We start from the raw sequence: 23,505 nt of genomic DNA on the forward strand, positions 1-23,505 counted from the left end.
CTTTAGCAATGCTAATGCCACATCACATACCTTCGATTCTCATGTTAATCATGTTATGAGTGTCATCTATACTAGTAGTTCAGATATTAATCTCTATATGTGTTGTAAAGTGTGTGCTCTAATACATCTAGTATTAGTAATTATATACCTGAGATATTTTTCAACCACCTCCCTAACTAGCCAATCATCATCAAGCATGTTTTCCCTTCACCCCCAAGACACTCCAAGCTACTCATTTCCACCTTGAATGGTCAAAAATAAGAGAGAGAAAAAGAGAGTCTTGGTTCTTGATCTTCAAAACTTGATTTCTTCTGAACTAAAATTCAAATCAATCAAAATGATCCTCTCTTCTTTCTCTTCACAACCATATGACTAATCAAGGTGGAAAATAAGGTGAGATGGCTGTTCTCCTACCTTTTGAATTTGGTTTCAAGAACACATGCATAAACATGTATTTTCTTGATATTCTTCCATAGGTATCATACTTAGATTGACTTAAGGGCCAAGAAACTTCAAATTTCAACAAGACTAAGGTGAGGAATCTCATCCTAACTGGTGAGTGAAGGTTCGGTGATGCGTGAACATCTTTTCTATATTTTTTAGTAATTTAGATATAGATTTATTAAGTTTTTATGAGATTTTTTAATGTTTGAAGCATGTTTGACTACTACTTTGATGCACATTGTGGTCTTATTAATTTCAGGAAAGATTCGGATAAGTTTGACAAAATTCGTACAGAAGAAAAAGGAAGAAAGTAGATGTTGTTAATCCTGACCTCTTCGCACTCCAATGAGCATAACTTTAGCTACAGATATCCAATTGACACAGTTTTAGCGGCATTAGAAAACCAACTTTCAGTGCTTTCCAACAATATATAATAATCTATATGTTTTGTCTGGCATCATGCCGCTAAATGTCACAACATTGGTGTTTAGTGCCACAAGCATCGTAAAGTGTGCAAGCTCTTTGTGAAGCTGGCGCCTAACACCACGACCCGACGTTTAGTACCAGGTGCCTCATAACCAGTGTCCAAAACCACACGCTAGTGGTGCTAAATACCAATCCTGGCATTTTGCACCAGGAAGACAGCAAATTCAACAAATATTCTCTGCCTCAGTGGCGTTAAACGCCGAGCCTGGCATTTAACGCCAATAACGCGTTTTTGGAATCCAAGGAAAGCTTCGTGGATTAGTAGTTATGGTTATTTTTATTTTTGTTATCATTATTATTTTATTATTATTATTATTATTATTATTATTATTAAAATAAAACACAATGTTTTACGTTTTAGTAGTTATTATTTTATTTTATTTTCAAATCAATTAGGTTGGATATAACAGGAGAAAAATTCAGCCCTTCGGCCTCTTCTTCTCTCTCTCTTCCTCATTCCAAAGTTTACATACTTTTGGAACCCTAGTTTTCTTTGAGCCATGAGCAACTAAACCTCCTCTGTTAAGGTTAGGAGTTCTGTTTATTTGGATGGATTGATAACTATTGTTTTCTACTTTTGATTAAAGTATGATTTGGATTCAAGGATTACTTTTGTTCTTCATCTTAGGAATTAGAGTATATTGAAAGATAACTCTTTTTCTACTTGAATTCTTGTTGAATCTTAGAAAAGTTAACTCACTTGAATAACAATTTGAAAGTAATTCCTCATAATTCTCTAATTACTTGGACTTAACGTGATACGTGACATATAATCACCTTATCTCTAGGTATTTGGGATTTGTGTGGCTAATAAACTAGAATTGGATTTAACTATTTAATCTACATTAAGTGACCAAAAAATTGGCAGTCGATTAGGTTAGAGGAGATTAAATCACTAAGGAATTAGGGTTTAATCCATTAAAGTTTGTCATGAATTGAATCTTGCATGATTAAGGTAGTTAGTAAGAATTGTTAATCCGGAAAAATAAATATCTCTAAAATCTTAACTGTTTTCCCATATAATCTTTACAACCCATTTACTGTTTTGCTTTCTTAACTTCTCTGAGTACAGTTTAATGCATTTGAACCAAAACACTATTTTCTGCCTATCTGACTATGTAAATCATTCAACTGTTGTTGTTTGGTCCATCAATCCTCGTGGGATTGATGATAAACCACTATTTTGTGGTTTATTTTGTACTGAATTGAGTGAATTTTATCCGTTATTCTCACACTTATGCATACAATTTGGATGTTTTACATTTTTCTTCCTAATTTTGTGCTATGATTGAAAACGTGCTTCTTTGGCCTTAAATTCACTAATTTTAATCCTCTCTTATTACCATTCGTTGCCGTGATATGTTTGTTAAGGGTTTTCAGGGTTTATAGGGCAGGAATGGCTTAAAAGATGGAAAGAAAACATGCAAAAATGGAAGGAACACAAGAAATTGAGAATTTCAGAAGCTGGTAGCGACGCGCACGCATGACTGGTGCAGCAGATAAATGATGCACACGCGTGGATGACGCGTACGCACGAAATTCTTTCAGGCTGCGTTTGGTTTGTGTATGTATTAAGACATAGACATTAAGACATAGACACTTGAGACATAGACGTAAAATATTTGTATTTATGTATGGTGTTTGGATATAATAGACATGACATTAGGAGAGTGTCTAATATTGTGTTTGTTTTAAAGAACAAGACACGACATAATTAATAAAAGACCATTTTCTCCCTATAATTTAAAAGTAAAAATCAAATAATTAAAAAAACTACTTCAGAAACTTGCAAATTGCTTCGAGGGTTTCTCACCCCTACCCCCAAAAATCTCTCTTCTAACCTCCTCCTTCTTTACTGTTTGGTGGATATTTTCTGGGTGCATCTTTGTGTGGTTCTTCTTCTTCTTCTTCTTCTTCTTCTTCTTCTTCTTCTTCTTCTTCTTCTTCTTCTTCTTCTTCTTCTTCTTCTTAATTGTTGGGTCATTATTTGCAAGTCCATTTAGCCAGTGTTGTTCACATAGTATTGCTCATTGATGGAGAGCGCGTGTGTTGATATCAGGTTTTATTCATTACCGTCGAAATACTTCAGAGGTGCCACTCTCTTTCTCTATATTCATATCAATGTTTCTTTCTTATTTTCTACAGAGCATCTGATGCGTTTTTGGTGTCATGAAAGTGAATTAGTGACAAAATTAATAATTTCTCATTGCTTCTGAAAGTGTAATGGATATAAAATTATCCTGATAAGGGTTGAAAACTTGAAATGCTATTGCATCTTGTATGACCCATTTAGAGTGGAGACCACAAAATATAATAAAATTTTTCTATAATTAGCTGAAGTTCATTACAAAAAATGTTTAAAAGTAATTAACCTCACTACGCATAGGACTTGTTTAAGCATATAACTCTTATTTTATATATACGTGAGTGTGATTGTTGCCATTACCCCCATTCTTGAAGATTGATATAGTCCCAGAAGCATTCCAAGGAACCATTAACCGAGAATCTGGTAAGGTAACCAATTTAATTTCATAGGAGATTACAATCTTTAAACTCTAGAATTTTATATGTATGGCATAGTGATTCTTACATCAATAGTGGGAATTGAGTTTAAATAAGCTAGGTTGATTTTGAATTTAAGGCCAAGTTCTTGTTTTCTGTTGGGAGTATCTACAAGGCTCCACCACTAATGGTAATGACATCCTTGAGATCTGAAGAATCAAAGGATGACATGAAAAGTGGAAGAGGGAAGAGATTGGATGAAGAGGGAAATTGCAGGCTGGTTGGTGTGGTAAAAGTTGATTCAATTGATAATTTTCTCATGAATTCCTTCCTTGCCCTTCTAATTGAGTGCTTTGCTGATCTCAATGCTGTGATCTCAATTTCTGTCTCATCTTAAAGAAGAGATCATCAACACAGTTTGGACACTGTTGAATCGTATTTTAATTCATTTCGTAATCCAATTTGGAAATATTGAGTAAAGGCTTAAATGAATTCATCATACTATTAGTAAAGAAATTGCTTGATCTTTATAAAGTAATAAAGAGGACTGAATTTTATCTTTTTGTTTTGTTATTCGATTCTTTAGTTGTGAACTGTTCAATTTATTATATTACATCTATCCCATTTCAGATAAGCATGACTTCAAGAATGCATAAGGAGCAAACAAAGAAAGAAAATCTCAAGGAATAAAACTACAAGAGGAGAAGACAAAGTGCTAGTAACTTATGATGGCTGTTGGGAATGTTAATAGACTTTGAAAGTTGTATTTTTTCTTTGTGATATTTGGCTTTGTATCTGTACAATGAATCATGACAAACAATAGCATAAGAGTAAACTTGGTTTAGCTTTAGCAAATACATAATTAATTGCTGGGTCCTTCTTTTGTAATGAAATTATATGAATTAAAAATTCAATGAAAAGTTGTTTCTTTGATGTTTACTTTGGTTTGTTTTGTTTCTTTTTTTTGCTAATAGTATTTGAAGTTATATCCTGTATGATTTGTACAAATATATAAGTGCAGAAATTAAGAATTCAGGTTATAAACATCAACACAGGATTAAGAAAACACAACTTATAAGCAAGACTTGATTCCAAATCTGCAGAATTCAATAGAATTTTGCAGTTTTGTAGAAATTTAAGTGCACAGTTGCACACAGTCCCCTAATAAATAAGTTAAGTGCAGAAACCTAATATACAAATGCAGAATTCAATAGAATTTAGTAGGATTGCACAATTTTAAGTGCAAATTGCACAATACAATTAACATTTACCTGATGGATAACTTTGTTGCATAATAGCAGAAAATCAACATAGAAAATTGGACAATATGAATAAAATTCTATTCACGCATAAAAGAGTTGCAAACTAGCTAGTGTACTTCACTTGATTAGCATAAGAAAAAACAACATTTCATTGAAAAGTCTAATAAGTTTTAGCAAAAGAGACCATAATAAGTTAAATACTAAGACCACATTTTACACCCAACAATAGCTAAAAGTTTTCCATTATATCTCGTGCGAATGCCGCCTTTTCTTTGTCCAAACTCCAAAAGGTTGCCTTCAATTCTGGATTCTGCACAAATTTCTTTGCAATTTGCACGATCTCCATTGTGTTAAAACCAAGACTTTTCAGCGTTCGGCCAAGATTCACTTGCTCATTAATACCAGACATTGCATTGGCTAGTTCCTGCACATGTTTTCCTTGATCCTCAACTGTAGTTTTAAAAGTTTCAGCTAAGTTTGTTAGGACTGCAGCATCATTATTTTTTCTAGTTGCAGTGTGACGTCCTTGATTTTTCTCACTTGACGAAGCAAATGAGGTTGAAAAAGTATTGGGTAGTTCGCTCTCGGCAGCTGCTAAGTCCTCCATGTCAACATCGTCTCCGCCTAAACCCAACCCACCAGTTGTGGCTGCAGCAAATGTAGAGCCCGGTGTGACATCTTCTTCATCATCTTTTCCAATGCATGCATCAAGACCAGTAGCTTTATCCTTGCCAAAAATACTCCCAAGACGTTCAAACAAAGGAAATGGCTTGCCTGGAGTGTAGAGTATAACATTGCAACCCTGTACAACATAAAACAAAGTGTACAATTACATGAGAATTAAAGAGTACTTGTAAGAAGCATGATTAAATGAGTAAAATTACTATCACACCTTTCCCCAAGCTTCCAATACTTGTTTACTATCCACTTCAACACACATCTTTTCAGAATTCCACCCAAAACCACTACAACCTAACATCTCAGCCACAAACATATATTTTTCTTTCAGGCACTTGTGTTTGTTTTTGATGTGCCTCATAGTGAGACCACATCCAGGAAATTTCTCATTCATCTTGTCCGCCAGTTTTTGAAATGCCCTTGGCTTAAATTGACCGGTATCTGCCCTCTTTCCTTCAACAATCAATTCCTCCATGAACACCACAAATTGTTCAGTTTCTTGTTTATTCCATTGGTGGGGTGTGGAGGCCATTTGCTGCTAGATAATATTTATGCACAATAACAAATAAAGTAAACCATGGCAGTATAAGTACTATCAAAATTAGAGTTTAATGGTATTAGAGTTATCTTTAGAATTACTTACAGCAAACTGAAACCTGCTAACAAAGATAGTGCAGAAAAGTACTACCTCAAAATTATAATTGCAGTACAATTAAAATAATCAATAGCACAATATTAACATACTTCAAAGATTTCAATACTATTCTAGAATTTTGACATCTCTTGAAACAATTAAAACAAACCCTTGTCTAATTATATGTTTAATTAGAATACAAATTATGAATCCGAGTTGGCAAATACATATTGCACAAAGAAAAAACTCAAATGAATTTAAATACAATAATTTATCGTCTAGGACAAATGCAAACATCACAAAACTAGCAAAGATAAAACTCTACGCGCCACGTTCTCCTCTCCATATTTTCCACATCTCGGTTGCTAGGTCCTCACGCCATTGAGTCCACTCATGGATACTTTCCACAATATCAATTGTGTCAGCTTCATCAACTATAGTATCATCTCCTACGGGTATGTGTTATGGCAAAAGAGTTGCATCTTCTTCGGGATCAACATCCATGTTCATATGAATAAAATTTTGTAACAAACAACAAGCAATAATAATGTGGCTTTGAACCGTAATAGGATAGAACGAGGGACTTCGTAGAATTGCCCATCTTTTCTTAAGCAACCCAAAGCACTGCTCAATCACATTTCTAGCCGAAGAATGCTTCTTATTAAATAACTCTAGACGATTTTGTGGTGCCCGATGACCTTGAACCCACTCATTCACATGATACCGAACATTTCTATAAGGAGATAAAAATCCTCTCCCATTGGTATAGCCAACATCCACTAAGTAATAACACCCTAAAATGGAAGGATGGAAAAATATAAGAAATAAATTGTAATTCTCATAAACAATAGTTATTATTCTTTTCAAAAGATTAATTTAGACATACCAATAGGTATTTTCAAGCCATTACGTCGAGTAATAGCATCCCTAAGTACCCTTAAATCAGATGCTGATCCTTCCCAACCACTAAGGACATAGACGAAATTTATGTTCCAATTGCAAACTCCTAAGACATTGGTGGATATTCTAGATTTTCTCATCCGATATCTAGATTTATCACTCTTCGGGACTGTGACATCTATGTAAGTTCCATCTAATGCTCCTAGACAACCCTATCAAATGTAAAAAAAAATAGTTATTACACGCAGAGTAAACTTGACCAATAAAAATTGGAGTTACATACATGACCTACCTTAAACCATTTCCATCTGGGATCTACACAATCTTTCGGTACAGAGTCTCTGCCTTTGCAAATAAGATACTTTGGACATGCAAAACCGAACACAATACCTTGTGAAAATACCTACAAATAGTTTCACCAGACCTATAGAACCTGACTTGTATGCTGTGATTTTTGGTATGGTGAGCTAATATGATTAAGAAAGTAGCTACTTGCTCGCCTATGCCAACATGACCATCTTCGTCTAATCTACCTTGAATTTGTAGCAATTCACATAAAGTTGCAAATACATTCAAACTCATTCTTAACTCCCATATGCAATTTCTATCTCCACCCTCCCCAATGATATTATCTAATGCATCTCGCTATAATGGCAGTGTTTTCACTCTTTGACCAATTGAAGAATGACCCCGCCTTCTATTCCTAATATACATATATAAAGTGACTAAAAAAAGTAGCATTAACGTGTCAATTTGCATTTTCATAATCCAGTAATATCCAACACATAGCTTAATTTGTTCAGAACGATCCATCATCACTTCCTAAGAAACAATAATAAGTAAATACATAAATGAAGAACTCTAATAATTTGTACAAATAGGAAAAATACTCAATTAAACTAAAAATAAGAAAAACACCCATTACATAAGCATATGCTCACATAATCAAGTTCAAAGCATACTAATATATTTCAAACTTAAGTAACCAACCAATTGGCTTAGATGCCATGAACAAAATAGAAAAGATATGATTGAAATCTATACATATCAATAAAAATGTCAGCTGAAAAATAATTAAGAGTTTTAATATGTAATTTTTTATTAATTAAAATAAAGGAAATAATGCTTTGAGATATGTGATTGATAACTTTCTAAGACAAAATTAACTCTAACTACTATTACAATGAAACAACATTCAGACTTGTAAATTAACATGTCAAAAAAGAGACGATTTGCGACGGTGGTACATATGAGATGATGCAGAACAAAAAAGAGATTTCATGGAGTTAATGCCAATTTTTTTGTTTACATTATAATATTTACACATAAAAATTATTTAAATTTTGAGTTTATGGTTCAAGCATTTAATAGAAATGCACCCGCAAAAAAACTTAAAAATTTCCTACCAACCAATACTTGATTAGCTAAGAAGGAATGGAATTTGGCTCACATGCAAAGCGAGAAAAAGGGGTTAACATGATAAACAGTACTATCCACCTGAGGAACAGAAATAATTGAACTTTCACCAATTAAGAAACAATAATTAAAAACTCAAGCAAGTCCCAGTCTTCTAACCCAATTAATCAACTCAAAGTCCTATATTCCACACGTCAGAATCAGATTCCACCCCACCCAAAAGAACAAATAAAGAAAACCTACACAACAGTTGAAGCTAGAAAATTATAAAGATGCAAGCAAACTTTGCAAATCAAAGAAGCTAAAACGATGTGTTAGAAGGGAAGTTGGAAGAGCAGCAACTTACAGATTCAGAACTTCAAAGAGAACAGAATAGAGCTTATGTTGTTCCTCCCTCTCTCGCTCTCAAGAGCCACTGTCAGTAATTCAGTATACAGAAGGAATTATCACTGGTTAGGCTTTCAATCAAACAGGGGAGACATTTGGAATTTCAAAAAATGAATGAGGATAAAATCGTCTGAAAAAGTGATATAGATCTATGTCCATCGCCCAAAATCCGTGTCTCACCATTTTACTGAGACATGAAATACATGTTTTTTGTGTATCTATGTGTGTAAGCGTGTCCTTTTTATTTTTGTGTCTCACAGTCCAAACAATAGACACACCCCAATGTGTCTATGTCTTGGCAAGACACGGACATGAAACAAACAGAGTGTCAGCGACCCATACGCGTGGCCGAGCGTACGCGTGGCCGACGCGTACGCGTGACAAAGCGTCACGTGCTGCAGATATCAGAATTCGCTAGGGGCAATTTCAGGACTGCTTTGGACCCAGTTTCAGGCTTGAAAATACTGATTAGAGGCTGCAGAGTGGAGCTGGAAGGGGAATCAATCATTCATACTTTCATTCATACAATTTTAGGTTTTAGATGTAGGTTTCTAGAGAGAGGATCTTTCCTATCTCTAGGCTTTAGGATTTTTGCTTGTAGTTCTTCTCAAATTTAGATTTCTACCTTGCTTTAATTTAGTTTTCTCTTATTTTTATTTGTTCGGGCACTTTAGTTATCTACTTCCCTTATTGATTCCTTTATTTTGCTAATTTATTTTATGAGTTCATGTGTTGCTCTCAATTTTCATTAATGCAATTTATGTTTCATGTTTCTTATTGTTCAATTACTTTGTTATGGTTATTTCTTTGCTTTGGTTAGTCTTAGAATTTCCTATGTCTTGTCAATTTTCTATGCTTTTAATTTGTGCCTTCCAAGTGTTTGATAAAATGCTTGGTTGGATTTTAAATTAGATTTTTATGTTCTTAACTTGGATTGATCAATTAGAGACTCTTGAGTTATCAAAATTCTTTTGTTAATTGGTGATTAAGACTTGTTGGTTGGCTTAGGCTCCACTAAATCTAGTCTTTGATTAGGACTTGTGAACTTAAATTGATTTTGCTTACTTGACTTTCCTTAATTGTTAGAGTTTAACTAAGTGAAAGCAAAAGGCAATTACTATCACAATTGATGATGATATTGAGGATAGGAATTCCAATTCTCAATCCTTGCTAGGACTTTTCTTAGTTGTTATTTTATTTCCTTGTTATTTACATTACTTGTATCTTATCACAAAAATCCCAAAAATACTTTTTCATAATCAATTATAAGTACACTTCCCAGCAATTCCTTGAGAGACGACCCGATGTTTAAATACTTTGATTAATTTTATTGGGTTTGCTTAAGTGACAAACAATTTAAACATTGACTGAGGTTTAGTTGTCGGTTTAGAACTATACTTGCAACGCAAATTTTTGTGAAAATCTTTACCGACATTTTTTCTCCATCAAGTTTTTGGCACTGTTGCCAGGGAATTGCAAATGTGTGCCTTATTATTGGTTATTGTGAATATGTTTGCCTTTTTGTTTCTTTGTTAGTTGTTTCTAGTTTTAGGAGTCTATTTTTATTATTTCTTATTAGTTTTTGTTGTTATTTTCTCTTGTTACTATGAATTCTCACCCCTTTGGCTATGAGTGTGGTTACAATTATGTTGTAGGAAGTAGAGATTACAATGAAGGCTTGCATCAAGGATGGGACAATCAAAGATGGGAGGAGCCACAAGGATTTGATCAACCCTCTTGGCATCAACCTCCTCTAATGTATTATGAGAAATAACCATTCCATGATGCATATCAATCCAATAGCTATGGTGGATCCCCTTGTAGTTACCAACAAGTCCCACCATATGCCTCTGAACCCCCTCCTCAACATAGTTTTGAACCACCATACTCATAAGGTGGTTGGTATGGTTGATATGGGTTAGGGTCATGTGGAAGTGTTTGATTGTAGGGGGCTTGTGAGTATGGTGGTTCAAAACTATGTTGAGTAGGGGTTTCAGAAGCATATGGTGGGGCTTGTTGGTAACTACAAGGGGATCCACCATAGCTATTGGATTGATATGCATCATAGAATGGTTGTTGCTCATAATACATTGGAGGAGGTTGATGCCAAGAGGGTTGATCAAATCCTTGTGGCTCCTCCCATCTTTGATTGTCCCATCCTTGATGCAAGCCTTCATTGTAATCTCCACTTCCTACAATATAATTGTAACCACACTCATAGCCAAAGGGGTGAGAATTCATAGTAACAAGAGAAAATAAAAACAAAAACTAATAAGAAATAATAAAAATAAACTCCTAAAACTAGAAACAACTAAAAAAGAAACAAAAAGGCAAACATATTCACAATATTCAAAATAACCAATAATAAGGTACACATTTGCAATTCCCCGGCAACGACGCCAAAAACTTGACGGAGAAAAAATTGTCGGTAAAGATTTTCACAAAAATTCGCGTTGCAAGTATAGTTCTAAACCAATAACTAAACCTCAGTCAATGTTTAAATTGTTTGTCACTTAAGCAAACCTAATAAAATTAACCAAAGTATTTAAACCTCGGGTCGTCTCTCAAGGAATTGCAGGAAAGTGTACTTATAATTGGTTATGGAAAAGTATTTTTGGGATTTTTGTGATAAGAGACAAGTAATGTAAACAACAAGAAAATAAAATAACAACTAAGAAAAGTCCTAGTAAGGATTGAGAATTGGAATTTCTATCCTCATTATCATCATCAATTGTGATGGTAATTGCCTTTTGCTTTCACTTAGTTAACCTCTAACAATTAAGGAAAGTCAAGTGAGTAAAATCAATTTAAGTTCACAAGTCCTAATCAAAGACTAGATTTAGTGAAGTCTAAGCCAACCAGCAAGTCTCAATCACCAATCAACAAAAGAATTTTGATAACTCAAGAGTCTCTAATTGATAAATCCAAGTTAAGAACATAAAAATCTAATTTAAAATCCAACCAAGCATTTTATCAAACACTTGGAAGACACAAATTAAAAGCATAGAAAATTGACAAGACTAACCAAAGCAAAGAAATAACCATAACAAAGCAATTAAACAATAAGAAACATGAAACATAAATTGCATTAATAAAAATTGAGAGCAACACATGAACTCATAAAATAAATTAGCAAAATAAAGGAATCAATAAGGGAAGTAGATAACTAAAGTGCTAGAACAAATAAAAGTAAGAGAAAATCAAATTAAAAGAAGGTAGAAATCTAAATTTGAAAAGAACTACAACTAAAAACCCTAAAGCCTAGAGAGAGGAAAGAGCCTCTCTCTCTCTAGAAACCTACATCTGAAACCTAAAATTGTATGAATGAAATTATGAATGATTGACTCCCCTTCCAGCTCCACTCTGCAGCCTCTAATCAGTAATTTTAGGCCTGAAACTGGCTCTAAAGTAGTCCAGAAATTGCCCCCAGCGAATTCTGATATCTGTAGCACGTGACGCTTTGTCACGTGTATGCGTCGGCCATGCGTACGCGTCGCTGAAAAAATTCCTAGTCATGCGTACGCGTCATCCATGCGTGCGCGTCATTTGTCTGCTGCACCAGTCATGCGTGCGCGTCGTCCATGCCTGCGCGTCGCTACCAGCTTCTGAAATTCTCAATTTCTTGTGTTCCTTCCATTTTTGCATGCTTCCTTTCCATCCTATAAGCCATTCCTGCCCTATAAACCCTGAAAACACTTAACAAACATATCACGACATCGAATGGTAATAAGAGAGGATTAAAATTAGTGAATTTAAGGCCAAAGAAGCACGCTTTCAATCATAGCACAAAATTAGGAAGGAAAATGTAAAACATGTAAATTGTATGCATAAGTGTGAGAATAATGGATAAAATCCAGTCAATTCTGTACAAAATAAATTGCAAAATAGTGGTTTATCAATTGACCCTCACTTACCTGAGGTATTACTTGGTACGACTCGGTACACTTGCCGATTAGTTTGTGATTTTCAAAATTCGCACTAAGTTTTTTGCGCCGTTGCTGGGGATTGAGTGTGATTGATAACTAATCGTTGCTTAAATGCATAGATCAAATGTTTTTGCTTTAATTTTGTTTAATTTTGTCATTTAACTTTTCAAAAATTTAGTTTAAATTATTTAAAATTTTTCCTTAATTCCGAAATTAAGTTTGGTGTTCCCTTAGTTTCTTTATTTTATTTTTCCCATTTATTTTTCTCATTATTTTTGAAATTCTTAGCTTAATTTTTCTCTTTATTTTTTGAAAATTTTGTAAAGTTGCAGAATTTAGATTTTTATACCGAACTTCAGATTCACATAACTTTTTTGTTTTAAAATATTTTTCGTCTGTTCTTCGAACGTCTTAATGCTCTCGGATCTAACTTTTATAAAAATTAAGTTTCATAAAATATGGGGGTCCGAGGGGAGGGGGGAGTTATGCCTCGGCAAAGTTTGTCAAAAACAAAGTTTTACAAAAATCAACAATGTTCTCTAATTTTCAAAACTCTAAAACCAAAACCAATTTAAACATACCCAATTATCCATAGTAAACACTCTCCAACCAATTCTCAATCATATAGCTATCAAAACCCTTCAATCTCACAATTTTTACTTAGATCTCTATCAACATTATCATCATAAAGCATCATCACTACAAATCAATTCCATTTAAATTTCTTATTTCTCAATTCAATCATCATTAACATCTACTATCACCAACAATTGTGTATCAATATCAACCATAATAATCCATATTCACTATCATCATCAACGTTCATTCTCAAACACCAATCAACACCATCAAAATTCATCAAATCAACACAATCATCAATAATCATCATGCATCATCAACAATTCAAACTTATCTTAAGGTCCACTAACCTAAGTTTCACGAAACATTACATATTACATAGAGAAAACCGAAATCATACCTTGGTCGATTTTCAATATGCACAAAACACCAAGATTTGAATCCAACAAGCTTTCAATCACCAATACCACTTCCAAAAGTCACCAAATTTCAAGCTATACATATCAATATCACCAACATGAATACCTAGAATTCACAATATATCAAACTACAAGGATTTTTGGGAAACCTTACCTTAACAAGAGATTGAGGATGAAATCCAATAATTCCTCACTAATCGTTGGTACCTAAATAACCAAATCACAAAAATTCACTCAAAAACCAAATCTAAAATTTGAAATTCACTTAGGGTAGAAAAAGGGAGTATGAAACTTAAAACCTTACTAGCAAAGCTTGGTTAGAACTGACAGACTCGGTGAGAGCTTCGCGTGGCTACAAATGGGATGCGAATCGGAGTACATTGCTCGAGTTATGATCGATTTAAGATGGATGTGAATAATGTTTGGTGGCTCTCCTTTCTTCTCACTTGGCAGCTGCTAGGTTAGTGTGTTTGATGAGTTATGAGCTGAATTGGCTTTGTTTTTGGGTATCTATATGTGGGGCTTGGACCCAATTTAGACCCGGTCTAATCCGTTAGTATTTTTGTCCTATTTGGCCCAACTTTGGGACAAAACTTTAGAATTAGTGCTCGATTTTCAACTTTAATTAATTTTCTAAGTTTTTCTATCGTTTTTATTATCCTCACACAGTATCGGACAGACTTAAGCCGATACTGCCGGCTAATTTATCGGTACGCGTTTTTACGCAATTTTTCGCAGAAAATTACATTTTCTCACTCAAAAAATTAATTGAATTCAAATATCACCTCTAAACTTTTAAATTAACATATTAAATTTTTGAACATATTTCGGGCAATTAATTTGTTATTATTTTACGTTAATTAATCGGTTAATTATTTTAGATTCTTACACATCTCTTCTTCTTCTCTCTTGTACTCTGATTTCCCCTTTCTGTAAGCATGTCTATGTTTAGTGAAATTAGGGCAAAAATTAGAGATTTTTAGGATTAGGATTAGAGATTTTATAAAGGGATAAGGGTAGAATAGGTATTTTGATAACTCATCCAAATAAAAATAAAGTGAAAATAAAGCTAAGACTGAAACGGAACAATCATACCATGGTGGGTTGTCTCCCACCTAGCACTTTGCTTTTACGTCCTTAAGTTGGACGCTCTTCAGGCTCATTCTGTTACTGTTGGTGGGTCCTCCAAGACGAAGACCTCTAGTTCTTTGTGATCCTTCATCTTCTCACCATGATAAAGCTTCAGGCGATGTCCGTTGACCTTCAGAAATTTGGAGCTAGTAGGATGACGCAGGTGGAAAACTCCGTATGGCTGTGCCTTTTCTACTCTGTATGGGCCTTCCCATCTTGATCTCAGTTTGCCTAGCATAAGCCTCAGTCTGGAGTTATATAAAAGGACTAACTCCCCTGGTCTGAATTCTCTCCTTTTAATGTGTTTGTCATGGACAGCCTTCATTTTCTCCTTGTAACGCCTGGAGTTGTCATATGCTTCTAGGCGAAGGTTTTCTAGTTCTGCTAGTTGCGGCTTTCTCTCAGCACCAGCTTTCTCAAGATTCATGTTGCACTCCCTCACAGCCTAGAAAGCCTTGTGTTCCACCTTCACTGGAAGGTGGCAAGCCTTTTCGTATACCAAGCAGAAGGGGCTCATCCCAATGGGTGTCTTGTACACTGTTCTATATGCCCAGAGTGCATCTTGTAACCTGGCACTCTAGTCCTTCCTATGAGGTTTTACTATCTTCTCTAGAATACGCTTGATTTCTCTGGGGATGGTAAGCTGTTGCTACCTTGTGAACTATCCCATGCTTCTTCAGCAATCCTATTAGTCTCCTGTTACAAAAGTGGGTTCTTTGATCGCTCACGATTGCTCGTGGTGATCCAAAACGGTAAATAATATGGTTTCTAACAAAGGAAACAACAGTGTTAGCATCATCAATACGGGTAGGAATTGCTTCCACCCATTTAGAAACATAGTCTACAGCTAACAATATATAAATGTAACCATTAGAATTTGAAAATGGACCCATGAAGTCAATGCCCCAAACGTCGAAAATTTCACAGAAAAGCATAATCTGTTGAGGCATCTCATCCCTCTTGGATATATTACTAAACCTTTGGCATGGGAAACAAGATTTACAAAATTCAGCAGTGTCTTTAAAAAGAGTAGGCCACCAGAATCCACTGTCTAGAATTTTTCTAGCTGTTCTTTGCAGGCCAAAATGTCCTCCACTCTCAGATGAGTGGCAAGCCTCTAAAATGGACTGGAATTCTGATTGAGGCACACATCGTCTAGTTACCTGGTCGGCACCACATCTCTATAAATATGGATCATCCCATATATAATATTTGGACTCGCTTTTCAGCTTGTCTCTCTTATGCTTAGTAAAGTTTGGAGGAAAATTGTGGCTAACTAGATAATTAGCTACAGGTGCATACCAAGGAACTACTTCAGATACTGCTTGTAAGCTATCAAATGGGAAATTATCATTTATAGGAGTGGAGTCATCCTTAATGTGCTCAAGGCGACTCAAGTGATCTGCCACTAAATTCTGGTTTAAACTCCTTTCCTTAATTTCTAAATTAAATTCTTGCAGCATCAGTATCAAACGTATTAGCCTTGGTTTGGACTCCTTTTTAGCTAATAAATATTTTAGAGCTGCATGGTCTGAGTACACTACAACCTTAGTACCAAGTAAATAGGCTCAGAATTTATCCAGAGCAAAAACAATAGCTAGAAGCTCTTTTTCAGTAGTAGTGTAATTAGATTGAGCAGCGTCTAAAGTCTTAGATGCATAGGCGATTACAAAAGGATCCTCACCTTCGCGCTGAGCCAGCGCCGCTCCTACTGCATGGTTGGAAGCATCACACATGATTTCAAATGGCTGGCTCCAGTCTGGTCCTCTCACAATTGGAGCTTGAGTCAGGGTGATCTTCAGCTTATCAAACGCTTGCATACAGCTTTCACTGAACTCGAAGTCAATATCCTTCTGTAGCAATCTGGATAAAGGCACTGCTACCTTACTGAAGTCCTTAATAAATCTCCTGTAAAAACCTGCGTGGCCAAGGAACGAATGGACTTCCCTCACAGAGGAGGGGTAAGGTAAACTAGAAATAACATCCACCTTTGCTGGATCTACAGAAATGCCAGTATTAGACACAACATGTCCTAGTACAATTTCTTATTTTACCATAAAGTGACATTTTTCTAAATTTAATACAAGGTTGGTACTGATACACCTGTCTAATACTTTCGAAAAACTATCCAAGCAAAGGCTAAATGAATCACCATTTATACTAAAATCATTCATAAAAACTTCCATACAGTTCTCAATGAGATCAGAGAAAAGACTCATCATGCATCTTTGGAAAGTAGCTGGTGCATTGCATAAACCAAAAGGCATTCTTTTATAAGCATATGTTCCAAAGGGACATGAAAAAGTAGTCTTTTCCTGATCTTCAGGAGCTATATGAATCTGAAAATATCCTGTATAACCATCTAAAAAACAATAATGGGATTTACCTGACAGGTGATCAAGCATCTGATCAATGAATGACAAGGGGTAGTGATCCTTGGGAGTAGCTTGGTTGAGACGCCTATAGTCAATGCAAACTCTTCATGATATCTGCACTCTAGTTGTCAGGAGCTCTCCATTCTCATTTCTTACTGTTGTGACTCCAGTCTTCTTGGGAACCACTTGTACTGGACTGATCCATTCGCTATCTGAGATGGGGTAAATGATATCTGCTTCAAGTAGCCTGGTCCCTTCTTTCTTGACAACTTCTAAGATGGTGGGATTCAATCTTCTTTGAGGTTGACGGACAGGCTTTGCTCCTTCTTCTAAGAATATTCTGTGTTCACAAACTTGAGGGCTAATGCCTACTATATCCGCCAAGCTCCATCCAATTGCTTTCTTATGTTTTCTCAGCACTCTGAGTAGCTGTTCTTCTTGTTGAGAAGTGAGTTCCCTTGCAATGATAACTGGGAACTTCTGCTTGTCCTCAAGGTAAGCGTATTTGAGGTGTGGAGGAAGGGGTTTTAGTTCCAATTTTTGCTCATAACTAGGCTCTGGATCATCTGGGGCTATTGATAATGGTAAAGTGTTCTCATTGTTTTCAGAAAGTGTCCCCACACTTGGACCTTGCTCCATGTACTTCTCTTCTAAGTCTTCCTGGTGCACTTCAGCTACGGTTTCATCAATAATGTCGCATTAGAAGATAGAATGGTCTTCCGGAGGGTGCTTCATAGCTTCATTTAAACTGAAACTCACTGTTTTGCCATCTATCTCAAAGGAGTAAGTTCCTGAGAATGCATCCAGCTTGAACTTTGAAGTTTTCAGAAATGATCTTCCAAGAAGGATTGATGATGGTCTTCCTAAGTCATTAGGGGGCATTTCCAGGATATAGAAGTCAATAGGAAATGTGAGCCCCTTAATGCTCACTAATACATCTTCAGCAATTCCAACTACTGTAATAATGCTTTTATCTGCTAACACAAAACGAGCTGCCGACCTTTTTAAGGGTGGGAGCCTCAAAGTATCATATATAGACAAAGGCATTATACTAACACATGCTCCTAAATCACACAAACAGTCAGAAAATATCACACCTCCAATGGTACAATTAACCATACATGGACCTTGATCACTACATTTTTTAGGTATACCTCCCATTAAAGCAGATATAGAACTACCTAAAGGAATATTTTCTAATTCATTAATCTTATCTTTATGCATGCAAAAATCCTTTAGAAACTTTGCATATTTAGGTACCTGTTGAATAACATCAAAAAGGGGAATAGTTACCTTAACCTTTTAGAATATTTCTACCATTTTGGGGTCAAGTTCCATCTGCTTCCTCGGCTTCCTTGTGATTTGTGGAAAGGGGATAGGGAGGGCGTGATTTGCAGCTTCTGTATCCCTTGGTGCTTCATTCTGTGGTTGAACTTCTTCTTCTTCAACAATGTCTTGTACGTCCTCTTCCTCTTCAGCATCTTCCACATCCACCACATCCTCTGCTGGCACGTGTTCTGGTGGGCTTGGCTCCTCATGGTTCCTCTCCTGCAATGTGGTTCCGGACCTCAAAGTGATGGCGTTGATGCCACCCTTGGGATTAGGCAGTGGTTGAGAAGGAATTTTACTAGAGCTTGAAGGTTGATGTGTGGAATTAAGTGAGGAATCCATCCGGGAGACGAGAGCTTGTAAAGTGGCAGTCAAGCCATTCAGACCAGAGTTCAACTGTGTCTGCATGTCCTGTTGTCCTTGCGTAAGAGAACGGAGCATCTCGTCATTTGATGAGGGATTAGAATAAGTGATCTGAGGAACTTGTTGTTGGTTGTGCTGGGTTCCTTCTGATTGTCTTAGGTGAGGTGCTCTGTAAGGTTGGTTCTGATTCTTCTATCTGTTGTTGGTGTTGTTATTCTACCTCTGGTTTCCATTATTGTCTCTGCCTCCTCTGTTATAGTTGTCCCTCTAGCCATGGTTAGAATTATCCTTCCAGCCTTGATTGGAGTTGTCCTGCCATCCATGGTTATAGTTGCCACCTTGGTTGTAGTTGCCACCTTGTTGATTGTGTCCTTGATTCGGGCGATCATAGAAATTGTGAGTGGCTGCCACAGTGTTATCTTCTTGGAGCTGCAGACATTCATCAGTATAATGACTGTAATCAGCACAGATCCCGCATACTCTTTATGGAACCAAGTGTTGGCTTTGTTGTGGTGGGTGAGGTTGAGCTTGTTATTGTTGGTTCAACTACTTCTGCTTCAGTAGGTTGGTCATTTCACATATACTTTGTGTGAGAGCAGTAGTTTCAATGCTAGAAGAAACTTCGGCAACAGCCTTGGGATGGTTGCGCCTCTGTCTGTGATTCCTAGTGGACTCAGCTAAGTCGCTGATCAGCTGCCATGCTTCATCTGCGGTTTTGTACTTTTTCAAAGAACCATTACTAGCACCTTCCAGTGTAGTCTTATCCTGGGGGTTCATGTCTTGAGTGAAGTAGTTGATCAATACTAGTCTATCAATCATGTGATGGGGACATGCGTCCAGGAGATTGTTGAAGTGCTCCCAATATTCGTAGAGAGTCTCGAATTTGCCTTGAATAATCATTGAAATCTCTTTCCTCAATTTATCAGTAACTTTAGCTGGAAAGTATTTTTCCAAAAATTCTCTTCTAAGCGTATCCCAGTTAGTAACAGTCGCTTCAGGTTGAGTGTAGTACCACTCCCTCGCCTTTCCCTCAAGAGAAAACGGGAAGGCGGTTAACAGAATAGAAGTTTCATCTGCACCATGACGCCTAACAGTAGAACAGGCTGTCTGGAAATTCTGAAGGTGCTTAATAGGCTCTTGAGCAGGTAAGCCATGAAACTTGGGCATCAAGTTGATTAGTGCAATCTTTAGTTCAAAATCTGCAGCCAGAGTTGGGTGATGCACTTGATACGGTTGCAGTGTGAAGTCTGGGGCTCCTGCCTCCTGGAGGGTAATTCTCCTAGGTGCTGCCATGTCAACTGCACGTGAATCAACTGAATCAGTAGTAAATGAGCTTGTCTCGCTCTCAGATGGCGGTTCAGATTCGCCCTCAGATGAGACTGGTGAATCGATAACAATCACTTCACCACCCTCAGAGGCTAACCGACGTCGAGTTTGTCTAATATGTGAAAGAGTTCTTTCAATTTCAAGGTCAAGTGGGACTAAACTCGGATCAGGCAATGAACGCGTCATTCAATGAGAAAGACATGAAGCTCATAGTAACAGAAATAAAAATAAAATATGCAAATAAAAATAAAAATAAAAATATGTACACTAATTAATAATTTAGCACACTATTGCAACTCCCCAGTAATGGCGCCAAAAATTGATGCGTGGCAGAAGTTAACCAATTAAGAGATTCCAAATAAGAGAATAGCGTTGCACGTGTAGCTCTTAACCAGCTAAGATCTGCCTCACCAATTTAAAAAAGGGTTGTCACAAATTTTAGAAATAAAAATACTGGGAGTATGAGTCCAGGTCGTCTCCCAACGAGTTGTTGGAAAGAGTGCTAGTTTATTAAGCAGAAAAATTCCAGAAAGTTTGAGTTGGATTATGAGTAATTAAAAGTGATTGTAAATTAAAGCAATAAAAATAAACTAAGAATAATTATGGATATTCTAAATAGAAGGCCTTGACTGGGGGAATAATTGAGTGAAAGTCCTATCCTTGTTTGAATCCTCTCAAGTGTAGTGTAAAGAGGTTGTTGTTCTCACTTGGTTAACCCTTACTGAATAAAGGAAAGTATAGTGATTGAACTAACTCTTACCCGCAAATCCTAGTCCTCTCCCTTAGGAAGGTCCAGCGTTAGCAGGTACAGAATTAGCCAACAACGTCCAATTTAACTAGGCACTTGAGCATTCCAACTCATGTGTCTCCTCTTAATCAACCCCTATGTCAAGTAGAGGATCTAATCCATTGACATGAAATTAATAATCACAAAAATATAAAAAGATATAATTAATTAAAATTAAATAGAGAATAAAAAATAATTAAAAATAAAAATAACTCTATATATTGATAAATTCAAAATGTAACATACTTAATTGAATAGAGTCAATGAGCAATGAATAAAAGTAGAGGAATAAGGAAACAAACTAAAGTAATGTCTTTAACGGAGGTAATGACTCTCAGCATCCAAAATCCAAGCAAAAGCATAAACTATGAATGTAATGCAAATCTAGAATCAGATCTAAAAACTAAGAGTAATCCTAATATCGATGAATATGAATGTGTGTGGATGCGTGATGAGTCTCTGTATGTTCCCTAGCTTTAGTCTGTGTTTCTGGGTCGAAAACTGAGTCGAAACGCGGCCCGAAATCGCCCCTAGCGAATTCTGTTATTTCTGCAGATCACGCAGGTCACGCGTACACGTCGTCCACGCGTTCGCGTCATTCAGCGATTTTCCTTGTCACACGTTCGCGTTGTCCACGCGTTTGCGTCATTCGTGCATATTCCAATCCACGCGTTTGCGTCAGGCACGCGTCCGCGTCGCTGCGATTTTTTCCATTTCGCACGTTCGCGTGAGGCGTGCGCTTGCGTCATTGTTCGCTGGTCATCTCCTTGGTTTCTTATGTTCCTTCCATTTTTGCAAGCTTATTTCTTATTTTTGATTTTATGATTTTGTAAATTTTTTTGTATTTTTCGAAAATTAATTTGGAAAAACAAAAAAGAAGAATTTTTTTTGTATTTTTCAAAAATAAGAAATAAAAAGCTTAAAATTAAAATAAAATTGCCTAATCTGAGCAACAAGATGAACCGTCAGTTGTCCAAACTCGAACAATCCCCGGCAACGGCGCTAAAAATTTGGTGCACGAAATTGTGATCTCTAGCAACGTTGCCAAAAACTCAGTACGCACGTTCTTAATTTCAAATTCTTTTTCGTTCACAACTTCGATACAACTAACCAGCAAGTGCACTGGGTCGTCCAAGTAATAAACCTTACGTGAGTAAGGGTCGATCCCACGGAGATTGTCGGCTTGAAGCAAGCTATGGTCACCTTGTAAATCTCAGTCAGGCGGATTCAAATGTATTAAGAGATTATAGTGTACTAAAAGATAATTAAAATAGGATAGAGATACTTATGTAATTCATTGGTGAGAATTTCAGATAAGCGTAGAGAGATGCTTTTGTCCCTCTGAACCTCTGCTTTCCTGCTGTCTTCATCCAATCCTTCCTACTCCTTTCCATGGCAAGCTTTATGTAGGGCATCACCGTTGTCAATGGCTACATCCCATCCTCTCAGTGAAAAAGGTCCAAATGCTCTGTCACGGCACGGCTAATCATCTGTCGGTTCTCGATCATACTGGAATATGATTTACTATTCTTTTGCGTCTGTCACTACGCCCAGCACTCGCGAGTTTGAAGATCGTCACAGTCATCCCTTCCCAGATCCTACTCGGAATACCACAGACAAGGTTTAGACTTTCCGGATCTCAAGAATGGCCATCCACGGGTTCTAACTTATACCATGAAGATTCTAATATCTTAGACTCGGTCCCCTGTATTAGATATCTAAGAGATATTCATTCTAGCTTGTTTGCATGTAGAACGGAAGTGTTTGTCAGGCACGCGTTCATAAGTGAGAATGATGATGAGCGTCACATAATCATCACATTCACCATCTTCTTGGGTGTGAATGGATATCTTAGAAGCAGAATAAGTTGAATTGAATAGAAAAACAGTAGTACTTTGTATTAATTCATAAGGTGCAGAGCTCCACACCTTAATCTATGGTGTGTAGAAACTCTACCGTTGAAAATACATAAGTGATAAGTGTTCAGGCATGGCCGAATGGCCAGCCCTCACAAAAGTCTAAAGATAAAACTAAAGATGTTCCAAAGATGATCCGAAGATGTTCAAAAAAAGATTTAAATACAATAGTAAAAAGTCCTATTTATACTAAACTAGTTACTAGGGTTTACAGAGATAAGTAAATGATGCAAAAATCCACTTCCGGGGCCTACTTGGTATGTTCTTGGGCTGAGCATGAAGCTTTCACGTGGAGAGGTCATTCTTGGAGTTGAACGCCAGTTTGTAACGTGTTTCTGGCGTTTAACTCCACTTTGCAACCTGTTTCTGGCGTTTGACTCTAGAATGCAGCATGGAACTGGCGTTCAATGCCAATTTACATCCTCTATCCTTAATCAAAGTATGGACTATTATATATTGCTGGAAAGCCCTGGATGTCTACTTTCCAACGCAATTGAGATCGCACCATTTAGAGTTTTGTAGCTCCAGAAAATTCACTTTGAGGGCAGGGAGGTCAGAATCTAATAGCATCTGCAGTCCTTCTTCAACCTCTGAATCTGATTTTTGCTCAAGTCTCTCAATTTCAGCCAGAAAATATCTGAAATT

General features: G+C 36.4%; 1 protein-coding gene across 1 annotated transcript; it reads right to left on the reverse strand.

Annotated features, from left to right (window-relative positions):
* Positions 1–4,923: 4,923 nt before the first annotated feature.
* On the reverse strand, positions 4,924–5,688 carry LOC148565368 (uncharacterized). The gene is made up of 2 exons (XM_088487152.1): positions 5,587–5,688; positions 4,924–5,496 (listed from the first exon to the last, which is right to left on the reverse strand). Exons 1-2 carry the CDS (start codon positions 5,686–5,688, stop codon positions 4,924–4,926), a joined length of 675 nt encoding a protein of 224 aa, XP_088343278.1.
* Between the last annotated feature and the right edge of the window lie 17,817 nt (positions 5,689–23,505).

This window comes from Arachis ipaensis, chromosome B5 (assembly GCF_059453495.1).
Source record: "Arachis ipaensis isolate K30076 ecotype BB chromosome B5, ASM5945349v1, whole genome shotgun sequence".
In the NCBI taxonomy this organism is placed as follows: Eukaryota; Viridiplantae; Streptophyta; class Magnoliopsida; order Fabales; family Fabaceae; genus Arachis; species Arachis ipaensis.

Coding starts and splice junctions, on each gene's coding strand:
- LOC148565368 (XM_088487152.1), bottom strand. CDS start 5,688: ATGTTTGTGGCTGAGATGTTAGGTTGTAGTGGTTTTGGGTGGAATTCT. Junction 5,497..5,586: donor TATTGGAAGCTTGGGGAAAG/GTGTGATAGTAA, acceptor TATGTTGTACAG/GGTTGCAATGTTATACTCTA.